We start from the raw sequence: 13,788 nt of genomic DNA, 5'->3' as shown, positions 1-13,788 counted from the left end.
ACTGCCAATCAAAAGTTTGAACCCTGTATTAACCCAGTAAGTTTTAGTTAAACTTTAAGAAATAGGTTTAAATTACATACTGTAGGCATTCTAGAAAATCTTTAAAAGAAGTAGGTATAAGTGAACTGAGAAATGTTTGTGAATTTTTATTTTATTGGAAAAAACTAAGCACGTTGGCCTCACACATCCAGGGTTGGGGGTTCGATTCCCGCCTGTGTGTGTGGAGTTTGCATGTTCTCCCCGGGTTTCCCCCACCAGGCCAAAGACATGCATGGTAGGCTGATTGGCATGTCTAAAAAGTGTCAGTAGTGTCACAGTTGTAAAGACTGGTTAATTGAGTTAATGTAGCCTTCCTACCATTCACTTTAAGTAACCAGTCGATGTAGGCCCGTGGTCAGAATCTGACTGGTTCTCAATTGTCTCTGCAGTAATGCTTGTTTTCTTGTTATGTTAATATAATAACCCTTCACCCAGTACAGTCATGATATTTACATTGCAATTACTGGAATGCTTTCTTCAGACATAATATTTATTATAGTTTGTAGCATCCATCTGCTAGGAAAGACAAAAGCCATATTAAGAACATGAACAACTATTTTGATGGTGAGAACATACAAGAGCTTCATCTTTGCAAAAGGTCATATTAGAACCACGACTGAAAAAGTACTTATAAATTCAAGAGAACTTCCTCGTTCTGATAACATGAGGAAAAAAAAGATTTAAAAAAAATACGCAAAGAGGAAACACAGACTATATATAGCGTGTAATGGAAGTATCATTTGGACAACATTCTCTATGTTCCTGTGGAACAGACATTATACATTTGGAGTCATTACTTCCCCAAAACAATCACAAATAATCAATTAGAAAGACAACTTAGTCATAATAATAATAATAATAATAATAATAATAAACCCTTGTAGAGCTAACTACTGGCAACAATTTTGATTAGGTCAACATTTTAAACACAAAGTAAAAGTGTTAATAACATGTTGACAATGTGACCATCAGCTGTTTATTACCAGATGTTAATGTACTGTACATTCAAAGTTCTGCAACTTTATTTCGGTTTAGCATGAACACTATATTATAATCAAAAAACAGATATTTAAATAATGTAAATATATAAAATAAGAGCGTCTGAACTTCTTCGACTGATCTGGTTTATTTCTTCAGTGTAAAACTTCGGCCCGGTTGTAAAGTACAGTGATTTTCGCACGCACGCACGCACACACACACCCCCTCCCCCTTCAGAAATAACCTGGAGGAGTTCTTCAATCTTAATCCTAGGCCTGGACCCAAAAAAAAGAAAAAAGAAAAAATCTGTCACGAAATGAAGAGACCAATAATTTTTCATCCCCTTTATGAAATAAATTTGAACCATTTTCTAGCATGTAGCTCATTAATATTAATACTTTCCCAAAATTATTTAAAGAATAACAGAAATCAGTATTTTCCTGGGAATCAGTATTGCCTGGGTTTGAAAATGAAATCCTAACCAAAGCTCTTTTTGATTGTAGATATCATTTAATTGAGATATATTTTAATTTAGTTTACGACACCACTTAAAAAAAAAAAAAAAAAAAAAAAAAAAAATAAGTAATGACACCTCTTCCACACCCACTGTGGTTTAATCCCTTCACCTTCACCCATTTTTTCATCTTTTTACCACATCTTCCTAACTGTGGTCCGGAGTGTTCAAACCTGTGAGCGATTGCATGCGCTGAGCTTTAAATCACCACCTCACTGGCCACAATACAACAGATGCCAATCATGTATTTGATCTACATTGGTGGATTTTGATTAACAGTGTATGTTTTACTAGGTGAAGCTTTTAAAACTTCCTTTCCCGGCTTCCCATTGGCTGTAGCTGTTGAAGCAGCGACGTTTGCATCGCCTGGGGTTGCCATGGCTACGGGGACGTTGCGTTTGATCGTCTCATCGGCTCTGGATCGCTCCTCTGGGCTGGGCTGTGTGGGTGGGGCCTGCTCCACTGTGGGAGGAGCTGTGTGCTCCTGCTGCAGCTTTTGGCTCTGAAGGAGGCGGAGCTGAACACGGAGCTCCAAAATGGCCTCTTGCTCCTCGTGGATGGCCTGGTTCAGATGAGTGTTCTTGTTCTGCAAAACCACAAAGGACTTCAACTACTGAGTAATAATAATAATAATAATAATAATAATAATGCATAATATAACTGATATAATGTTTTAATCATTATAATAATTATTCCTTTTGTGGGCTCCATTTTTACTTCCTTCTCTCATCATCTCCATCTTTCTCTCACCTCCAGCTCCTCATTCTGCTTCTGTAGATCTTCCAGAATAATCTGCAGCTCCTCCTCGTCCTCGCTCTCACTCTCGCTGTCTGAGGAGTACTCTTCTGTCTCACTTCGGCCCTGCTGCCGGCTGTGTGTGCAAGCGTGTGTGTGTGCATGTGTGTAAGAGAAAGACATAATGGTTAGGTCAGCGTTTCCCAACAATTTAATTCGAACTAAATCTAAAGTACTTGCCCTAAAAAGCACCACATAACATTAAAAATGCACATGGTCGATATTTTTTTCCTTACCATTACAAAAACATGGGAATATCTGGGGCAAAGGGACGACATTTATTCAACAAATAAATGTTTTCAAAGTAAGTACATCATATACCTGAGGGAAAGCTTAGTACTGAACTTTTTGTTTACGTTTACATCCCTCTTGTCAGTCATGTTATTGCCACACTTCCACTGGTTACCGTACCCTCATTTCACTGCATAGAAACGGAAATATGGAGAAATCCAGCGCTAAACAGCCAAGGTAGCGAGATAATATTGATGTGGGGCAACGTGATGCGCAAAAAAGAAGATGGAGCGTAAAGATGCCAAAAGAAACAAAACCTGCTGCTCATGAAGTTGGACAGAATTAGCTACATTCCTCCTGGATAGCCAATTCAATCATTAGATTTTAAAAAATAAATAAATAAATAAACAAAAATCTGCTAACATGCCTGGACGGCAGCAGTAAAGAAGATCTTTGGTGTGGCGATATTGTGCGTGTTTATTGCTAATATTAATATAGAATAAGATGATGGATACTTAGCAAGCTAGCTGCCAAACGAATGTGGATCAACTCTGTCACTGTAGATTCTGGGAGGCGGAGCTTTGTGTACATGGGCGTGGAAGGTGGGGTGGGGTCAATAAGAAAACAAATCGCTGCAGTGTTTTTTGTGGTTTACCTTATAACCTCCAGATTCCAAATCCTACCAAATACACCTTTAAATAAAAGCTTTCAATAAACGTTCTAAATGTCAAGATTTTCTGATGTTTCTTTTCACTTGGTGAAATATCAAAAAAGCCTTGATATATTCATCTGGTTTTCAGATGCTGAGGTTTTTCAAAAAAGCTGACATTATATCCATCAATTCGGAGAAGTTTAAACCGTGATGTGTTTAAAACCTTGATTTTCACATTGATTTGATGTTTCGAATCCCCCAGTTTTCCAGCACACATTTCATACTATAATACCGACAGTGACTACGTTTCCATGCAGATCAATATTCCGATATTAATCGGAATATGGAAATCTTATAATTAGTATCGAGTCGTATAAACGCCACGATCCGATTTCCCGATTCAGATCAGGACAATATTCTGATTCCCAAAATCCTGATTCCCATCCCTGGAATGTGCCCGTTTTAATCGGAAATTTGTTGCATGTAAACACACTGAAAGAAGACATATGCGCATGCTCAGTCTGCAAGGAATTGTGGGTGCTAACAGATGCTTAGCTGTAGGCTAGGTATTTAGGAATGGCAACTCGGGCATACTTACAACAACCATGTATGCAGGAATATTCCGATGCCTGTACGCATATAAACATCGTATTCGGAATATGGCTGCAGCCCGAATATAAACGGAATTTGGCGTGCGTGTAAACATAGTCAGTGTGATTAACAGTAAATTGCAGGCACTGAAGACTCATAATAATATCTGCCCTGTTAACTCTGACCTCTGTATGTCAGCAATCTCAGCACGCAGTCGTTCGATCTCCTCCTTCTCCGTGGCGATCTGCCTGCGCAGGACCTGCTCCAAAGCGATCAGCTCCTCCTGCTCGGTCAGGATCTCGTTCTCCTACAGGAAGCAGAGGAGCCCGAGACATACATTTGACACATTTTACTCCAGCACATTTCACCTTTATGTTCTGGAAATATAACAGCACTGTACACTGTGGTATAAAAGCAAATGAGATGCCCTGGCTCAACGGGACATCTATAACCTATACCCATTCGTTCCAGAAAACTGACGAAATCTATCCTGAGTTTCTCTGAATCCAGCAGATTTGGTCTCACCTGAGCCAGGAGGATGTTAAGGACCTCCTCTTCATTCTCAGACATCTCCTCTTTGGACACATCTTCTTTAGACAGGCTGGCGATCTCTTGTGCTATCTTACTCTCACACTCCTGTGTGTGTGCGTGTGTGTACCAAAAGAGACATCCTCATAAATCAAATTTAAAAAAAAAAAGGTGAAAGAAAAAGGAGACAAAATGCCAATGTCTTTGTTGGACTTTCAGAATGTGTAGCCTCTGTCCTAGTATTTGAAAATGGAAGTAAATGAGAACAAGGGCAACTTACTATTACTATCAGGATATTTTGTTTAATACTGAATAATTGAAATTTATATTTATTTATGTAATACATGTGTTCTGTTGAAATCTTTGTTTTAGAAATGATTTTAAGTCTTCTAGTATGGTGTTCTGGATGCTGATTAACCTGCATCACTGGTAGGAACGTTCAGAGTGTCATGCGGTGTGTGTGTGAGTACGTGTGAGAGCCCTTGCCTGTCTCTTGGCCTCACGCAGTTTGCGTTTGAGAGCGGTGAGGATACGCTGTACCTCCCACAGGCGCTCCTCTTTAGACAGGTCCTTTATCCCAGCCTGCAAGTCTCGGTGCAGGCGGTTCAGCAGGAACTCCTGCAGAAGAAAAAAAACAACCATATATACATATATATAAACACACAATACAAACATTGCTTTTTTAACCCTCAAACAGCCATTATATCACACCTTCTCATTTGTTTTCCATCGCAAGTCAAGCAAAGACACAACTGAAACATCGAACCTCATTTGTGTATTACGCATTTCCCCGTGATGTACAAGTTCTTCCCCCCATAACCATTTCGCAACTTCCTTATATAAAATATGCAAATGCGTCAAAAATAAACTCTACTTCCCTTTGCTGGTCAGGCAAGCCTAAAAGTTTTCATCCTAAACACTACGACAAGTTTCAAGAGTACGGTATACCGTACAATAAGTTTATGGAAAAAATAAAGGGCCGCATAAAGGCTCTGTATGCTGTACGATTTAGCTTCTTTATAGCTGTACCTGTCTCCGGATCTCCTCCTTAATGCTCTCCTGGGTGTCGGGTAAAGTTGGCATGGTAGCTACGTTGGACCAGCGCAGAGGATGCACCACCGGTTTCAGGACCACGTCCCCGAAAAGCTCACGCACGTGGGTGAAGAAGACATAGAGCACTCGGTTCCCTATCTGTAAACAGAAGGAAGGAGAGATTTCAGCCATCTAGATCATTCTAGCTGTTTGGCAGTAGTAAGGTGTAGTATTTAAGGTGTAAACCAACATGATGCAAAACATGCAAATATCCCCCCACCAATAGCCGCATGTCCTAATGAAGTTATGGAGAAACCACAAAGCCCTTTGTTTCACATGCTGGAAAACTTTCTAAGTAAGTTGTTTTAACAAGATGTTTTACTATAATAACACAATGCTGAGATGGGGATCCCCCCCACCAGATATTTAATGACATCATACGAGTGTAGATAAGTTTGGATTCAGGAGTAAAACTAGCATCGCCAGGATGCAACATACAAACAGTGTGCCATTATTTATAAACAGCTTTAGTTTTACGGTAGCAGGAAATGGTCCTAAAAAATCCAGCAAAGAAAAATCTGCCCACACCCCTGTGTTTAAAACTCATAAGCCTTGTGAGTTGCCTTTTAAGTAAACATAGCCAAGCTCTGCTGTAATATACATATAAACCAACGTCTGAAATGATCGGGGGGGGAGCCAGATCTATTGCATAGCCAAACTCACAAGGTATCTTCAAAATCCATCCATCCATTTTTAATACTGCTTATCCTACATAGGGTCGCCTGGAACCTGTCCCAAGGAACTCGGGGCATGAGGCAGGGGACATCCTTGATAGGGTGCCAAACCATCCCAGGGCACAGTCGCACACATTCATACACTACGGACAATTTGGAAATGTCAATCAGCCTACAGTGCATGTCTCTGGACTGGGGGAAGAAACCGGAGTACCCCGAAGTACGGGGAAAACATGCAAACCCCCAACCCTGGAGGTGTGAGGCAAACATGCTAACCACTAAGCCATCTTCAAAACAATGCGATTTTTATAAGTGTATAATATGCTTTAATGAAAAAGCGAGACTTTAAAATGATTTTTAAATCTCACCTGCACAGTGGGATTGAGCACAATGGAGATGTTCTGGATGTTCATCTTGGTGTCTGCCTCCCGGGCGATCACGTGGTCCATGTGAGTGATGAGCCATGACAAGAGGAGCCTGCTTCCTTCAGGAACCTCGGTGAGCAGCCGCTGGAACTCGTGCAGTTTTTCTGCCTCGCTTGAGCGGCCGCATGCATCCTCAAATCGCGATGCCAGATCTCGGCCCAGGAGGTTGTCGGGCAGCTCGCGCAGGTACTGCTTCATTAGGCTGGCCACAGTGTGTGGCTCGTACTCCTCCAAGCACGGGCACTCCTCCCGGTCGTACGCCGCCTTCAGCTCATCCACCTTCGACTTCATTCCTGCACAGACACAGAGAGAGAAAAGGGTCAAGTTCTCCTGCTCCTTAAAGATACGTCTTTGCTTACTTTGTTGATTTCTATGTCAAACTGGAACAACAGTAAACATTAAGTTATAAATCTCACAATCAAAAACAGACATTGCTTAAAATGAACATAGTACATGAGCTGACACTAGCTAGCTACACAAGCTCTCTCTTGCTTATCACGCTATCTTCCCTAGAATCCCATTCAAAAGTTTACATCCCCCTGGCTCTTAATGTATCTTGTTACCTTCTTGAGTATCAGTGAATGTTTGCACCTTTTGTAATAGTTGTGTCCCTCTGAGTTGTCCTCAGTGTGAAAAGATGGATCTTTAAATCATATAGCCGCTGTTAGAAAGGGGTCAAATATGCAGAATATGCTGGAAAAGCAAAGAATATGAAGGACCTGGAGGATTTTTCTGAAGAACAGTGGGCTGTTTAACTGCTCAGGACAAACAAGGATTCATGAACAACGATCACAAAACATAAACACAGTCGTTGATCATCCAGGTAACGACAAACAGTATTAATAATCAAGCGTGTGTAAACTTTTGAACTATATGTAAACATCTGTTATATGAAATAGCGTATTCAGGGCAGAACTAAATAAAAACAACGTCATGCAATTTTTATGATCCCTCTTATTATTTTTATTAAAAGATATTTTTAAACTTATGTCCTCAACGGTATAAGGAACGAAAGTCTGCTTGTCGCTTCGTACGTTTACGTAAGTGTAGATGCAGGTTAAGGCAACAGCTTACCAGAGACACGGTAGATGCCTTCGCACTTCATGCCGTAGCTCTCGATGTAATCAATGCACTCGCGGAAAATGGCAGGCAGCTGGATTCCGTCGTACAGTGCCGTCCTCCTCACTGCTTCAGCTAACGGCGCACCGAAAATGGGTCTGACTGTGGCTGGTGTCTCCACAGCGACAGGCTCCGGTTCTGCGGTGCTGGGCTTTTTCTTCTTCTTCTTCTCCTTCCATTGCTTGACCACGTCGGCCGCTGTCAAGTCCTTGGACTTCTTGTCCTTGGCCTTCTCCTCTTTGGGGCCTTTTTCCTTCACTTTAAAGTCCTTCTCCTTCTTCTTGGAGAAGCTGGGCTTCTTGAACACGTGGATGCCTTTGGAACGCTTCATCTTGGACGGGCTCTCGGCCTCGTCAGCTGAGCTGTCCTCCTGGAAGGCAGCGTAGCCCTCAGCTACAAAACAGAAGGAAAGAAATGTAAACGAAGGATGAGAAATGGAGTCAGAACTCACATTCTCCTCTACAGACCTGACACCATAATAAGCAATCAGGCAGATTACAAAGCTTTGAGAAACATCCCATGCCACCTCCTCTCGCCTCTCTCTACTCCAGCCAATCTTCCGCAAGGTGAACCATGACCCAAAAAAAAAAAAAAAAAACCTTAAATGAGGTCAGCTCACAATTTAGTACTATTCCCTGTGAGACTACTGCACCCGTTCTCTATTTAGCACTCCATCTTTGGAGCCATGACACCTACTTTGCAGAGTGTACTCTCAGTAACTGAACTCATAACAGCGATCAGAACCCATCAGCCAGCACTTATGAGCCTGTCTCCTTAGAGAGCTTTGGTGTCAAGCAGAGATGTTGCTCTGCCACAAATACACACCCACAGAGGACAGCGACTGACAGGGTGTGTCCTTAAACTATCCATCACTTCCTGCTTCCCTGTAATAGGTTGGCTAAATATAGCCAGTGGGTGGGAAACAGTGTACTCTCTCCAGAGCTGCGGAGTAAAATCGGACACACTCGAACACGCCAAATGTTTTTAATTGTATACAGTTACAGAAGCTGATAGTGGTTGGTGAATTGTAGAATTGATTACATGGAGCAAAGCAGAACGGAAACTAGACAGTACTGACAAATCTGTCTAGTTCTAGTCAGACTAGTCTTGACTACATCAAGCTGCATAAATAAGCTAACTGGCTAATCGGGGTACTTAAGTTCAGCTCCAAAATTAAACGCAGCACTACAGTGGTGCTTGAAAGTTTGTGAACCCTTTAGCATTTTCTCTCTCTCTGCATAAATATGACCTAAAACATCATCAGTCCTAAAAGTAGACAGAGAGAACCCAATTAAAGAAATGAGAGATAAATATTATACTTGGTCATTTATTTATTGAGGAAAATGATCCAATATTACAAATCTGTGAGCAGCAAAAGTATGTGAACCTCTAGCATTAGCAGTTAAGTTGAAGGTGAAATTAGAGTCAGGTGTTTCCAATCAATGGGATGACAATCAGGTGTGAGTGAGAGCCCTGCTTTATTTAAAGAACAGGGACCTATCAATGTCTGATCTTGAAAAAAAACTTTCAAGCACCACTGTAAATCAAACAAGTGATCATTATTGACATTTTAAACCACAAAAAGACAGAAGGACCAGGCTAGCGTATGCTTCCTCTGAGACACGTGAAGCCAATTCCCACCCTATGTTCCTCTCTCGCATGTTATCCACCAACGATTGAGTGTGAAGGCTAACACTTGCTAGAAAACCTGGCTACCTGCTCACTAGATTTCTAACAACCTTCTACACTGGTGAACACAATAACCTAATATTATTTAGTATGCAAATGAAAGATTTCCAAAAATGTAACAGACACTAACTAACCTAACTAATGGTCTTAATCCCAAAATTGCTATCATAAATGTTAACCAGCCTGCTAGATTGGCTGTAGATTAACATAACAGCCTAATCTTAACTAGCTCATTTGAAGCCTTGAGCTAATGGTTTACGCCAGGGGTTCCCGAACTTTTCCAGGGTAAGGCCCCCCAAATGGCATTAACATTTGACCGAGGCCCCCCTTTTGCAAGATGTCTTTAAAACACATTAAAAATACAGACTTCTGAATATACCCCCCCCTTTTATATTAATAATTACATCTTACATCTTTACATTACATTAGGAATTGATTGTGTGTGTGTTTGTCTGAGAGTGAGAATTTATTTTTCACACCAAATTGTAGAGGCCCCCCGGGCGCCCCCTGGCAGCCCCCACTTTGAAAACCACTGGTTTACACAACAGCCTAATGCTAAAAAGCTTGCTAGCAAAATTGGCTGCAGGTTTACAAAAATTTAACAGCTTACTTTTTACTCATTGGTTAGCAAACATAACTAATGGGTTTAATTACCACAGTGGTATCCTAATGTTAGCTAGCTTGCTAGCAACCTATCTGAGGTACAAAAGTGCAAACATTCCTCCCAATAAATACTTCGGTAAAAGTTGGAGTAAAGTCTTTACTTGAGTTAAAGTGCAGAAGCACAAACTCTTAAATTTACTTAAAGTATGAAAGTTAAAGTACGAAAGAGTTACAAAAAAAGAAAGAAATTTCACAGCCTCAAATTACAACCATACAGTACAAACAGAAAATGATTCACCTTTCACCAAGGAACTTGGGAAAACATTAGCTAAAGCTAAATCCAATATTTCAAACATTATCTAGCATGATCATTTTAATGATACAAACTATTTGCATGCTAAGAGCCATCCATTACGATTACAAACTGCTTAAATAAACTGCTCCATTACAAACTGCTTAAATAAATATCAAATATGACAAACACCATTTAGATTAATTTAGAATGATAGAGTTAGGTTTCTTATTTGTTCTCACATTGATTACAGTTTAGATTATGGCTATCAAAAATGTGACGATTTTATACGGAATGTTCTGATGTAGTGTTGGGAAATGTAAGTAGAAAGTGCATCGTTTTCTTCGGAAATTTAATGATTAAGAGGAAAACATTACAAGAAAGAAAACCTCGGGGAAAGAACAGTATTTCCTACTTCCCTAGCTTACCTCAGAAACTTGGCTACTAGTTTAAACAATAGAATAGTTACCTTAATCTTAGCTAGCTTGCACTGTTTGGTTTACCTTACATTATACAATACTTAAACTACAGTGCTGTGAAAAAGTATTTGCCTCATCCTGATTTCTTCTGTTTTTGTGTATATCTTACACAAAATAGTTTTAGATCTCCAAATGAAATACAACATAAAACAAAGGCAACCTGAGTAAACACACAATACAGTTTTAAGTGATCCAACACATATCACCCATGTGAAAAACTAATTGCCCCCTTAAACTTAAAATCTGGTTGTGCCACCTTTAGCAGCAATAACTGCACAAAAACAAGAAGCTTCAGATAACTGGAGATCAGTCTTTCATAGCACTGTGGAGGAATTTTGGCCCAGTCTTCTTTGGAGAACTGCTTTAGTTCAGCTATATTGGAGTGTATTCAAGCACAAAGTGCCCTTTTAAGGTAGCGCCACAGCATCCCAATTGGTACAGGTCAGGAATTTGTCTAGGCAATTCCAAAACTTAAATTTAGCTTCTTTTTTTTAGCCATTCAGAAGTGGACTTACTCCTATGCTTTGGATCACTGTCTTGCTGCATGGTCCAGTTGCACTTGAGTTTCAACTTACGGACAAAAGACCGGACATTCTCCTTTAGGATTTTCTGGTAGAGAGCAGAATTCATGTTTCCCTCAATTATTACAAGTTGCCCAGACCCTGAAGCAGCAAAGCATCCCCACACCATCACACTTCCACCACCATGCTTGACCATAGGTATGATGTTCTTTCTGTGGAATTCTGTGTTTGGTTTACTGCAGATGTAAAGGGACTCCTGTCTTCCAAACAGTTCCACTTTCAACTCATCAGTCCACAGAACATTCTCACAAAAAGTTTGAGGATCATCAAGGGGTGTTTTGGCAAAATTCAGACGAGCTTTAATGTTGTTCTGAGTTATCAGTGGTTTTCACCTTGCCACTCTTCCATGGATGCCATTTTTGCCCAGAGTCTTTCTGACAGTGGAGTCATGAACAGTGACCTTTATTGATGCAAGAGAGGCCTGTAGGTCCTTTGATGCTGTCCTTCTTTTGTGACTTCTTGGATGAGTAGTTGTTGTGCTCTTGGAGGAATATTGGAAGGTCGGCCACTTCTGAGAAGGTTCACAACTGTGCCGAGTTTTTCCAGTTGGAGATAATGGCTCTCACTGTGGTCCTTTGGAGTCCCAGAGCCTTTGAAATAGCTTTGTAACCCTTCCCAGACTGATGTATTTCAATCACCTTCTTTCTCATCATTTCTGGAATTTCTTTCCACTTTGGCGTAATGCATTACTGGGTAAGACCTTTTAACCAACTTCATGCTGTTGAAAAAGTTCTATTTAAGTGTTGATTTGATTGAACAGGGTTTGCTGTAATCAGGCCTGGTTGTGTCTAGTCTAGCTGAACCCCATTATGAATGCAGTTTCATAGATTTGTGGAATTAGTAACTATGGGGGCAAATACATTTCCACACAGGACCAGTTGGTATAACATTATCATTTAAAAACTGTATTTTATGTTTACTCAGGTTGCCTTGGTTTTATCTTAGATTTTGTTGAAACAATTTAGTATGAGATGTATACAAAAACAGAAGAAATCAGATATATTTTCACAGCACTGTAAGTTTAGCTAGCTTGGAGAGCAACAAAAATGTAAATAGCTGCTGTTGAAGGGGCAACATTAGCTAAGCTAGCCACACAGCTGACAACATTAGCACAGTGCTGTGTGGGGGTAGCTGGCTAACTGAAATAATATAAAATGCAGCTGTGAATTCATTTCTGTTTTCATTTTTCCATACAAACAGTCACATAACCTCTAGTTTGGTGTGGAAAATTGCAACTGACAGGAAATGTGTGAGTGCTCTGAGGGAATGTTTTGATGTGAACTCTTACACATAACATCCTGTGCGTTGCGGAGATCGGGGTGGGGTGGGGGGGATTTAAATGTGCACATGCACGGCAGCTATCCACAAAAATATATTTAAATGTAAAAATCTAATAAAACAAAACGAAAAACATAAAAATTAACAATCCCAACTAAAACTAAACACAATTTCAAATGAAAAAACATCAAAAGATTTAAAACTAATCAAATAAATAAAAATACACAAATAAATAATTAAATACATAATAAAAATTGCTTTAAAAAACAACAAAAAAAACAGCTCCATTACTCGTAAGGCTAAGCTGTAACTCTGCACTCTCACAAATAAAGGTACTGAGCAGGACTTTTGCTGGAGTGATACCATCAAGGGTACATCATTTGTATCTTTACTATGTATCTTTCACCTGCAAACGATAATATAATGTACTTTTTAAAAATAATTTAAGGTATTTTATGTACCACGGATATACCTTTAAATTTTTATTCTAAAAGCTAATGAAAGGTACACCACATGCACCTTCCCAGACTAAAGACAGATCCTAAAGGCTTTATTTAGGCAAGTGTGTGATATCTAATATTTTGGCTACTTTTAAATGTCAACCTACAAGAAAAACTGCAAAGACCGGAGAAAGAAAAGTCTTACTGCGTTTCTCCTTTTTCTTGAACTTGTTCTTCTTCTTGCTGTGCTCCTTATCGTCATCAGAGGCTGCGTCGGGGGGCTCATGGTGGTGTCCGTCATGCGGCGGTGACGGTTCACCCGTGCGGTACAACCCTGGGAATTTAGTCGGGCTGATTTCCTCTGAGCTGGGGGTCCGAGGCACACCACTCTGATGCTCCGTACCTCGCCGCTGCTCTGCAGGGCTGTTATTGGGTGGCAGGAAGCACTCAGTCATTGCACTGCCGCTTTCCTATTGGCTGATCACGGCACGCTGCCCTGCTATCGGTTACACTCTGATGACACCTCACCTCTCCATACTATCTGAAAAAATAAATTGAACAAGTTTATGCTTATAATATTTCAGTTCAACTATAATATTTACTATTCCCAATGACCAATCACTGTCCACCATTGTTCCCAACGACCAATCATTGACCACCATTGTTCCCAATGACCAATCATTGACCACCATTGTTCCCAATGACCAATCATTGACCACCATTGTTCCCAACGACCAATCACTGACCACCATTGTTCCCAACAACCAATCACAGAGCACCATTGTCAC

The 13,788-nt window shown here is 40.3% G+C and overlaps 1 protein-coding gene across 2 annotated transcripts in view; it reads right to left on the bottom strand.

Annotated features, from left to right (window-relative positions):
- Positions 1-1,346: 1,346 nt before the first annotated feature.
- Positions 1,347-13,788, bottom strand: part of ralbp1 (ralA binding protein 1) — a 13,289-nt gene continuing 847 nt past the window's right edge. The window contains exons 2-10 of one of the 2 annotated variants that reach the window (XM_053651258.1): positions 13,206-13,541; positions 7,594-8,031; positions 6,463-6,812; positions 5,358-5,519; positions 4,815-4,946; positions 4,326-4,436; positions 3,986-4,107; positions 2,282-2,402; positions 1,347-2,117 (exon numbers count right to left, since the gene is read on the bottom strand). In XM_053651258.1, the coding sequence (XP_053507233.1) occupies positions 1,785-2,117; positions 2,282-2,402; positions 3,986-4,107; positions 4,326-4,436; positions 4,815-4,946; positions 5,358-5,519; positions 6,463-6,812; positions 7,594-8,031; positions 13,206-13,455 (2,019 nt within the window). In that variant the 5' untranslated portion in view covers positions 13,456-13,541 and the 3' untranslated portion in view covers positions 1,347-1,784. Of the gene's footprint in view, positions 2,118-2,281; positions 2,403-3,985; positions 4,108-4,325; positions 4,437-4,814; positions 4,947-5,357; positions 5,520-6,462; positions 6,813-7,593; positions 8,032-8,334; positions 8,600-13,205; positions 13,542-13,788 lie in introns of those variants that run through there. The other variant, XM_053651259.1, reaches the window with a different exon arrangement.

This window comes from Ictalurus furcatus, chromosome 20 (genome assembly GCF_023375685.1).
Source record: "Ictalurus furcatus strain D&B chromosome 20, Billie_1.0, whole genome shotgun sequence".
Taxonomy (NCBI): Eukaryota; Metazoa; Chordata; class Actinopteri; order Siluriformes; family Ictaluridae; genus Ictalurus; species Ictalurus furcatus.
This window is presented reverse-complemented; position numbering and strand designations above follow the sequence as displayed.